A 10,092-nucleotide genomic window follows, 5' to 3' on the forward strand; every position below is an offset into this window, starting at 1 on the left:
ACGGATTGGCTGCGGGAGAGAGGTGGAGTCTGGTGAGACTATCGGGGCGGAGTCAATGCTCTGCTGCTGCGGCTTGCCACCTAGCTGTGCTTGGAAACCGGAAGTAGCTTGTCACCCTCACTCGCAGCAATTCCGGTGAGTCCGGAGGTGGGGTTCCCACCTAACTGAAGACCCCGGTTCTACAGAGTCAGGTGCATGCCATTGAGCGAGGCCCTTTATCTTGCAGATGACTGTCCACAATCTGTACCTATTTGACCGGAATGGAGTATGTCTACATTACAGTGAGTGGCACCGCAAGAAGCAAGCGGGGATCCCTAAGGAAGAGGTGATCGGAGAGTCCCGGCACACCCCCAGATGCACATAGTCCCATCCCAGTCCCTCTTCTCCAAATCCCAGTTCCTTCCCGCTCCCATTCTCTCTCCTTCCATAGCCGAGACCTAACTCTACCCCCTCTCCCTGCAGGAGTACAAGCTGATGTATGGGATGCTCTTCTCCATTCGTTCCTTCGTCAGCAAGATGTCCCCGCTAGACATGTACGGTCGTGTTAGAGGAGGTGTTGAAGGGAGGGCTAGCCAGCCTTGGGAGTGGTCGATATTGTTTTGGAATGGAAGTGGCATGTGGCCCCTGAGAGGGGAGGCTGATATTAGAGAGAGAAAGGTTGGATCTGGAACACGAGTCCTGAAGCTGTCAGGAGTAGCTAGCTGCAGGGAGAGTCTCAGAGTAGGACGGGTGAAGGCAGCAGCGACTAAGTGGAGGGGTGGAGATGATGGTAGGTGTTTTTACTCAATGAGGCTGCTACAGACCATCTGTTTATGTGAATAGGAAGGAGCTGATCTTGAGGGGATCACAATTATTTCTTTGGGAGTGATTCCACTCCTGTTTCAATACCCATTTCTGCAGGAAGGATGGCTTTCTGTCTTTCCAAACGAGCCGGTACAAACTCCATTACTACGAGACGCCCACTGGAATCAAGGTTGTCATGAATACTGACTTGGGCGTGGGACCTATTCGAGATGTGCTACACCACATCTACAGTGCGGTCAGTGTCAGCCGGGAACCCTTTTCCCGGAGCCCTAGGAGACCCTCAAGGTCTCTGCCCTAATCCTTTTGTATTATATCCCTGTTGGACTCAGTTTTCTCCAGAGCCTTCAGCTCCTTCAACAGTAATAACTATTCCTAAGGGAGAAGTTGAATGCTTTTAATGATTTAATTTTAACTATATGTATTATGTAGAGGGGGTTTATGCATGTGAGCACAGGTGTCTGTGGAGGACAGAAGAGGGTGACAGATCCTCTGGAGCTGGAATTGCGGGCAATTGTGAGCCATTCAACTTGGGTGCTGGGCGCTGACTGTCCTCTGCAAAAGCGGTATGCTTTCTTAACTGCTGAACCATCTCTCCAGCCCCCCTCCGTGTATTCTTACATCCCTGAGGTTATACCAGGTTTGAGGTTGAAAATGAGAAATGTCCCAAATCTGGCTCACACACCCTCCTCTCCACAGCTGTATGTGGAGCTGGTCGTGAAGAACCCTCTGTGCCCACTGGGACAGACTGTGCAAAGTGAGCTCTTCCGCTCCCGGCTAGACTCCTATGTCCGATCTTTGCCCTTCTTCTCTGCCCGGGCTGGCTGAAACATCTACCTCCCCCCTCAGAAGAATCCGTGACTGTCTGGACCCTTGTGACTTGTGGCACCCTCAGCCCTTCCACCTCCCTGTCTCCCCCAAGAGCTTCGACCTGAAGGCCCACCACCCACTGCCTCCGGGTCATAAGAATGAAGCCCAAAGGAGTCCTTGACAGTTTTATCCCCTGCTTGACTCTATGAGGAACACAGAATAAACTCTTTGTCACCTTCTGCTGCCTGAGTGTGGGTTTCTGTGGCCCCTCCCAGTGTGACTCATAAAGATGGGAACTAGTGTAGCCACACATCCCTGAAGCCTATAAAGAGGTTTTTCCAGCAGATTGCTCACATCTTATCAGTTGGATAATTCCTTATTACGTTTTAGTATTTTAGCAGCAACCTTTGTGACCACTTGCTAAATGTAATATATACATCCTGCCTCACCTCTAGTTGTGACAATCGGTGTCTCTAAACCTTGTTTTCTGGGGGACAAAAAAAAAGCCCCTCTCGACTGCACATCACTGACCGGGAGGAAAGTTGACAAACTTCAAGTACAAAAAGTAGAACCACGTTCCTAAAACGGGATGTTCTGACCAAGGCACTCTGTTGAAGCCGGGGAGTCTTCCGCAGGCGGAGCTTATGCAGATGAAGCAGCGTGTTCGGCTCGGAGGCAGGCGGGCCCATGCAGATGAAGGGGCGGGGCTGCATGTTGATGAGCTGGGCTTGCTGCCGACGCGGCTGGGAGCACAGCGGTCCCGCAGCGGTTCCAGCTGAAGTGGCACCCGTCTTTCGCCACCCCTTGTCCCTGGGTCTCTATCCTTGAAGACCGTCCTCGACTTTATCTTTATCCTTACCCGTTTATCCTCCTACTCCCTGCATCACAGCCCCCGGCATCTGAATACCCACCACTCCTGGCACCCCCCCTCCCCACGGTTTTCCTTTCCCGCCGCAAACCCCGCGACCTCCAGCAGCCCGCCCCCGCGGGCCCGATCCCGTTTGGCGGCTCTAGCTGCAGCCTCCCCAGCCTTCCCGCTCTCCCAGGGATCGCGCTACTACCACACCGGTGTCTGCCCTCGGACTTGCCCGCTCCCTCCTCCCTCTCCCTCGGAGCCCCCTCCCCCGCCCTGGCCAGGCGGCATGCAGGTGTCTATCGCGTGTACCGAGCAGAACCTTCGCAGCCGGAGCAGTGAGGACCGTCTGTGTGGACCCCGGCCGGGTCCTGGGGGCGGTAATGGAGGGCCAGTGGGCGGAGGGCATGGGAACCCTCCGGGGGGTGGACCCAAGTCACGAGCTGCACTGGTCCCCCGACCCCCAGCACCCGCTGGGGCCCTTCGAGAGAGCACCGGCCGAGGCACGGGCATGAAATACAGGTATGGGGTGGCCAGGCAGCCTACCCATTCGCTTCCCTTTCGGGACTCCTGAGGCTTTCTGGGTTATCGCCGCGACCCCTTCAAACTTAGCTCAAAAGGTCCCTATTCATTCCCCTCTCTTCTTTCCGTCACTGGCACTCTCTCTTGGTCTCTGTTAGTTCCCCTAACTATGAGACCAAGTTTACCAAGGTTGACAGAGTCCTGTCGTATCTAAACAGTGCCCCTGGGGTGCCCTCCTTATCCGTAAAAAAGCGGGGAACGCCTGATCTCCAGGCTGCTTTCCCCTCCAATGGAGTGCCCTTGGGTTGGCGTCCTGGGGAGAAGAGCGAAGGAAACAGCATCTCACTCTGGCCGGTTGGGGCGCCTGACCCAGATATTGCCCCCACCAGCCCCGAAGCCAGTCTCCCTCAACCTTTCCAGGGTGAGGTCAGGGCAGGAGAGGGGAAGGGGACAGACCACACCTTTCATCCCCATGCTGGAAGACAAGAGTTGGGTGGGAAGGGCTATGGGAATTTTACTTCACCTTAGGGGACTGCTGACCAGAGACGGTCAGAACTCGAAATGGGGGGGGGGGGGGGGACTTCTCGGGAATATGCTAAGGTCGTTGATGTGACCTGCCTTTGTCCCCTGAAGTATCCCCTCCTCTCCCTGTAGCAGCCCTGATTAGGGAGTAGAGCTGTTTGATCTATGCCTGGGGAAGAGGAGAGGTTCTAGTTCAGTCCTCAGAAGTCAAATGAGAGACACGGACTTTCCAGTCAAATCCTCCCCATCTCCACATCTGCCTTTGCTGGGGCTCATCTGTGTGCTTCGTCAAGTGCCTGAACTGGAGTTGGTTTATGACTTTCTACTGTCACCCTTTAGTGTGGCGTTCTTTGACTGGGGGCCTGTTCCCAAACTCACCACCATCAGCCACATTGTTCCAAGCCCACTCACTACTCCACACATCCCAGAGCTGGCTGAGACACAGGCAGGGCTTCATCCGGAAGACGGACCGGAAGGCACAGATGATAGGAATTGAGGGGCTAGACAGCGGCTCTCGAGGAACAATCCATCACTACTCACTCGTTCTTTCAACAATATTCCTAGGGCCTCTGCTATGGGGATAGCACTGCCCACCCCATCAGCCCGCTGGGTCTGGTTTCTTTGGACTGAGACCCTTGAGGGCGTCTCAGTTTGGAAGGACAGGAGCTGGGGACTGATCATCCAAGTCCCCAGCGGAGGTTTCACCCTTCCCTGCCGCTTCTGTGTCCTGCAGGAACCTCGGAAAGTCTGGTCTCCGGGTGTCCTGCCTTGGCCTTGGTGAGTTAGAATAGAAAGTAAAGGAAAGGAGCATTCTTTCATAGTGTGGCTCCCACAGTTCTCACGTGTCCGACGTCTGTCTTGCAGGTACCTGGGTCACATTTGGCTCTCAGATCTCAGATGAGGTATAAGTGATGGGACCCAGAAACAGGGTAGAGGTGGTTGGGGAGAGGGACTAAGAAGAGAAAGAAGTGGATCTGTCTGGCTAGGGTTTGGACAAGCTTGGTGGGGGCGGGTGGGGTGGGGAGAAGGGATCTGAGGCTGGAGGCTGGGCAAAGGAGAGAAAATGGGGGAGCCAGGACTGAAGTGCTATGCGTTAGGATGCAGGGAGGGAAGTAACTAAGGGGCAGCCGTTCATCTCCGACTTTTTCTCGCCTCCCTAGACAGCAGAAGATGTGCTGACAGTGGCCTACGAGCACGGTGTAAACCTGTTTGACACGGCCGAAGTGTATGCGGCGGGAAAGTAAGAACCAGGGTAAAAGAGTGATGTTATATTTGGAAGGCAGGCTGAGAGAACGTCAGGGATTCTTGTTTCCCTCTTTAAAAAAAGGAACCTGGGAATTCTGGGAACACTAAAGTCCAACTTTTCAGGGCTCACAGACCCCCTGTGCACTATGGGAGTTGTAGTTCTCACACTTCCCTCTCTGGATTAGAGGTCAGTATACATACTGTGCAGTTACATTTAAAATAAAACCAACAAATTTATCCTTAAGATTACAAAGCTGTATTTTCAAACACACCACGTCACATCACATGCCCATGACTTTACATTGGGAGCAGCCAGAGTCTAGGGTGGCCTACTCTGCCTCTTTATTTGATAAACATTCTTCTTCAAGATTAGCTCAAATGTCAAATCCTCCAAGAAGCTTTTACCCAACTGCCCAGAGTTGGTCACAACCTTCTGTAAGCATCCATGACACTCTGTACTACCTTCTGACATAAAGTATAGTTGCTTTATACGACTATACTTGCTGCTCAGCTCAGAGGCTTCCCACCTCCATGGAACTTGTCTTCCCAAGACCCTCTGGAGAGGCCATCACAAAGCACGCACAGTTTAGGGAAGAGGTCAACATAACCTTGAAAAGTATACAGCCTGAGTGATTACACAAACAAGGGACAGAGGAGAGTTCCCACACTGTAGAGTGTTTCAGTAATTTAAGACTTGTCACAGGTTAGCCCATGTTTGTATCCTAACAGACTGTGTAGGCTGGGCATGATGGCGCACACCTGTAATTCCAACATTGGAAGGCTAAGGGAAGAGGGTTGAGAATTTGAGGCCAACCTAGGCTACAAACTGAGATCTTCTTTCCAAAGGGGGAGCGGGGAGAAGAGAGGAGAATTGTGTGAGCAACTCTCTGGAAGCTGGTGAGAAGGACTCACCATAGATCGGCACTCACAGGCAGAACCAGAGCTGGTGAGAACTCACCATAGACTGGCACTCACAGGCAGAACCAGAGCTGGTGAGAACTCACCATAGACTGGCACTCACAGGCAGAACCAGAGCTGGTGAGGACTCACCATAGACTGGCACTCACAGCAGAACCAGAGCTGGTGAGGACTCACCATGGATCAGCACTCACAGGCAGAATCAGAGCTGGTGAGGACTCACCATGGATCGGCACTCACAGGCAGAACCAGAGCTGCACTTAGGAGGACCTCTGGTATTTTACAGAGGCAGATGAAGAAGAGAACAACCCAGATGACTGAAAGCAGAAAAGGCAGTGCCCACCCTGACTCGGTTCTCTCACCTCACCATACTCTACCCTTTAAGCACCCACACTAGGACTTGGTACATAGTTGGCACACAACATGGGCGAATGCATAAAGGTTCTCTCAGCCGGGCGGTGGTGGCGCACGCCTTTAATCCCAGCACTCGGGAGGCAGAGGGAGGCAGATCTTTGTGAGTTCGAGGCCAGCCTGGTCTACAGAGTGAGATCCAGGAAAGGCACAAAGCTACACAGAGAAACCCTGTCTCGAAAACCCAAAAAAAAAAAAAAAAAAAAAAAAAGGCTCTCTCACCTCACCATACTCTACCCCTTAAGCACCCACACTAGGATTTGGTACATAGTTGGTACACAACATGGTGAGTTCTCACTGAGTGTGTGACTACACTACTAGCCCCTCTCCTTTGTCCAAGATGGACCTGAGACTCCAAATTGACTCCTGTTTCCCCACTCCCCTTTCTTCCTACTAGAGGGGACAAGCTGGGAGAAGGGGAGGAACTGATCTGTCTTGGAGAGATCAGTGTCCTTACGTTATCTTTATTTCAGGGCTGAAAGAACCCTAGGCAACATCCTCAGGAGCAAAGGCTGGAGGTGAGACTGATTTTGTGGGTTACTGGAGACATGATCAACCAAATATCATTTTCCTGTTGGCTCTCTCATTTTGTTTTTTCCAGGAGATCAAGCTATGTGATCACCACTAAGATTTTTTGGGGAGGACAGTAAGTAATTGGGGAGAAGACTTACAAAGAATGTGTGGTATGTGAGATAGGAATGGGGGTTGCTGTCCCCCGCCCCCATTCTGCCTGTGAGGACTCATGCCATCCCACTGTCTCATAGCTGCAGATATCCCTCATCCTTAACGTAGCCTTTTCCTACAGGGCAGAAACTGAGCGAGGCTTGAGTCGCAAACACATCATTGAAGGTGAGAATTGGTGGCCGCCACCTGAGGTGGATGGGCATGGAAGCCAGAGGACTTGGGATTGTTTCTGAAGTCCTGAAGTAGAAGATTAAGTTGACCATGAGACAAGGGGGTATGGTCTGGATTCTTAGCAAACTGAAGGTGAGACATTTACCTTCCTCTTCTCTCTCCCACTCCCAGGCTTGCAAGGATCCCTGGACCGCCTTCAACTGGAATACGTTGACATAGTCTTCGCCAATCGTTCAGACCCTAACAGTCCTATGGAGGGTAAAACCAGCATCCCTAAACCTGACAGCCCTTCAAAACTGGGCACGTTCTCAAATCGGCACCAGGAAGCCAGCCTCCCCCACTCAAAAGCCCCCCAGTCTCCATAGCAGAGGCTCAGACCCTAGGACCTAAACAAGGAAGGAGGTGAAGAGTAGCTACAGACATGCCTGGCTCCTGTTGGGGTGGACAGAGTCTAGGTGGGGTGGATCTAGAGTCTAGGATCCCGCGGATCAGACATCGAGGCTTTTCCTCTCCTGTGCACCTAGAAATTGTGAGAGCCATGACCCACGTCATCAACCAGGGCCTGGCCCTGTACTGGGGGACATCCAGATGGAGTGCTGCAGAGATCATGGTATGTGACTCTGACACTCCCCACCCCATGTCTGGTTCCCTTTTCTCACACCCAGTCCAAACCTCACTGTGCTGAGAAGCAGGAAGATGGGAGGATTGCTCTAACCCCTGTCTCCTTTCCACACCAACCCAGGAGGCCTATTCCATGGCCAGACAGTTCAATCTGATCCCTCCCGTGTGTGAGCAAGCGGAGAACCACTTCTTTCAGAGGGAGAAGGTGGAGATGCAGCTGCCTGAACTCTACCACAAGATTGGTGTGCAGACCCTCACCCCCACCTTTCCCGTTTTACCCGTGATGACCTAAGGCCCTGGCCCACACCAAAAACCTCTTGCTCTTAGGTGTTGGCTCTGTTACTTGGTCTCCCCTGGCGTGTGGCCTCATTACTAGCAAGTATGATGGGCGAGTTCCAGATACTTGCAAGGCAACTGTCAAGGTGAGATGCAGTAGCTCCAGGAGGCAGGACTGGGCTATCTAGGCTGCTGTGTGGTTGAGGAGGGGGTGGGGCCTTTTGCTGATTCTCCTTGGCTTCCAGGGGTACCAGTGGCTCAAGGAAAAAGTGCAGAGTGAGGATGGTAAGAAGCAACAAGCCAGAGTCATGGACCTGCTCCCCATCGCTCACCAGCTAGACTGCACTGTGGCCCAGCTTGCTATAGGTGAGACCCTGCAGGGGCCTGCCTTTCGGTGGGTGAGACTTCCTAAACCTATCTCTAGACTAGTGTGTCCCTGGAGAGGACCCTCTTCAGACACTTCCGGAGTCTGAGTGCCCACGATGATCCCATCAGTTCCTTTCCCTTTCCTCCTCTGGTCCCAGCTTGGTGTCTCCGAAGTGAGGGTGTCAGCTCAGTCTTACTGGGAGTGTCCAGTGCAGAGCAGCTGATGGAACATCTGGGCTCCCTACAGGTGAGTTGGAGATGCAGACAGAATCGTTTTCTCTCCCCTTCCCCGAGAGTCAAGGCCATACTGTCTAAACCTGAATGAAAAGTCCAGGGAGACAGGGACAAACAGCTGAGACCCTTTCTCATTGGGTCCCACTGCGGCCTGCATCATGCCCTTCCTCAGTGTCCCAGCAAAAACGGTCCTCTCCACTGCCCCTTCTCAAGGTGCTGAGTCAGCTGACGCCGCAAACGGTGATGGAAATAGACGCACTCCTGGGGAACAAATCGCATTCCAAGAAATAGTCCTTTGGGGGCGCGGGGACCCAACGCGGAGTGATTGCACCTGCCGGAAACCACTTTCCAGCAACCGGCCCTCTAGCGCCCCATCTCTCCCCTCTACCCCCAACCCTGCTCCCACGCAGCGGCAGAATCAGGGTAGCCCCGCCCACCAACAAGTCCCGGCTTCGAGTAGCGATTCGCATGAACAAAGCCATATCCTTTCGCCTTGGGGCTTGAGAGAGAAAGTAGATCTCCCACCCACCCTGTACGCCCCTGCTGTGTGTTCTAGGGCATGAGCCATCTTCTCTCAGCCATTTGGTCTCGCTCGTTTCTTTTCCCTATTGCCGAAACCCAGAAAACATCCAGCAGATAAAAGAAACATTGAGAGTACCTCAAAAATGGGCCTTGAAATGTCATCCAAGTGGCAAGAACCTAGTGAGTTATCGCGTAATCTGGAGCACAGGAAACGGGGCTTTTGTAGTATTTGTTCAATAGAAGCCAGGCTGGTCCTGGCAGAAAGTAAATGACAATCTTTGGAAACCAGAATCCTGCCTCCTGCCTGGAGGTGGAGGACTTAAATCTAGAGCTAGGGTGACACTTTGTGCTTGCAGAGAGGGGATAAAGGTGGGAAGACAATGTTGCCAAAGGCAGAAAGAAATTTGATGGAGATATGGCAAGGTGTCCTTTAGAAAACAAAGTGCTTTGGAGGATTTAGTGATGGCCTTTGGACCACCAGCAAAAACACGAGGTTGTAAAAGGTCTGGGGACACCCCTGGGCTTGAACTGGATTTAGTATGTAGCATTGGAGGACTGCAGTCTTCTTCCTGGCAATAAATCTAAAGCAATAAAGACGGCCCCTCTGCTGTAAGATTTCCCAGGGAACTAACTGTAAATAAAATCTCAGCTTGATCCTCAGGACGTCTCAGATTGCTGGGCTGGGGGTGGGTGGGGGGCCTTAAGGGCACGGTCTCACATAAGGTTTCCTCTAACTCCTTTGTTAGAATGCTCTCAACACTGATTTCCTCTCCACTCATGTGAGTGGCTCAGGCATGTGTCCATCCCTGGCTATGGGTCCCTTGGAGGATCTAAGCACCAGGTACCCCTGGCCCAGGCCCTGGTGCCTTCTTTAAAACCTAGTGATGCTCCTTTTTATTTTCTTGACCCCTTCTTATCTTCCTAATGAAGCATGCAGCTGGATAACACTTCCCCTTTCTCTACATTACTTTGGTTTGTTTTTTGAGGCAGGGTTTCTATGTGTAGCCTTGGCTATCCTAGAACTCGCTCTGTAGACCAGGTTGGCCTCAGATAGACTCACAAGAGATCCACCTGACTCTGCCTCCTGAGTGATGGGATTAAAGGTGTGCACCACCACCGCCCGGCTTGCATTTTTA

At 52.5% G+C, this 10,092-nt stretch overlaps 2 protein-coding genes across 4 annotated transcripts; both read left to right on the forward strand.

The window, feature by feature from the left end:
• The first annotated feature begins 6 nt into the window (after nucleotides 1–6).
• Nucleotides 7–1,850, forward strand: Trappc1 (trafficking protein particle complex subunit 1). 3 transcript variants are annotated; one of them, XM_059270963.1, is made up of 5 exons: nucleotides 7–135; nucleotides 227–325; nucleotides 463–533; nucleotides 901–1,039; nucleotides 1,501–1,850. In XM_059270963.1, the coding sequence occupies exons 2-5, from the start codon at nucleotides 227–229 to the stop codon at nucleotides 1,627–1,629; spliced, it is 438 nt and encodes a 145-aa protein (XP_059126946.1). In that variant the 5' UTR covers nucleotides 7–135; the 3' UTR covers nucleotides 1,630–1,850. The 3 variants fall into 3 exon arrangements, with proteins under 3 accessions (XP_059126946.1, XP_059126948.1, XP_059126947.1); XM_059270965.1 differs by having other exon boundaries at nucleotides 68–135; nucleotides 227–281; XM_059270964.1 differs by lacking the exon at nucleotides 7–135 and having other exon boundaries at nucleotides 168–281.
• Nucleotides 1,851–2,361: 511 nt separating this feature from the next.
• Nucleotides 2,362–9,616, forward strand: Kcnab3 (potassium voltage-gated channel subfamily A regulatory beta subunit 3). Its single transcript, XM_059269443.1, has 14 exons — nucleotides 2,362–2,986; nucleotides 4,242–4,285; nucleotides 4,373–4,410; nucleotides 4,669–4,748; nucleotides 6,556–6,600; nucleotides 6,684–6,728; nucleotides 6,888–6,931; nucleotides 7,109–7,195; nucleotides 7,462–7,547; nucleotides 7,680–7,800; nucleotides 7,886–7,980; nucleotides 8,080–8,200; nucleotides 8,359–8,447; nucleotides 8,648–9,616. Exons 1-14 carry the CDS (start codon nucleotides 2,754–2,756, stop codon nucleotides 8,723–8,725), a joined length of 1,206 nt encoding a protein of 401 aa, XP_059125426.1. The 5' UTR covers nucleotides 2,362–2,753; the 3' UTR covers nucleotides 8,726–9,616.
• Nucleotides 9,617–10,092: the final 476 nt, after the last annotated feature.

This window comes from Peromyscus eremicus, chromosome 8a, assembly GCF_949786415.1.
Source record: "Peromyscus eremicus chromosome 8a, PerEre_H2_v1, whole genome shotgun sequence".
NCBI lineage: Eukaryota > Metazoa > Chordata > Mammalia > Rodentia > Cricetidae > Peromyscus > Peromyscus eremicus.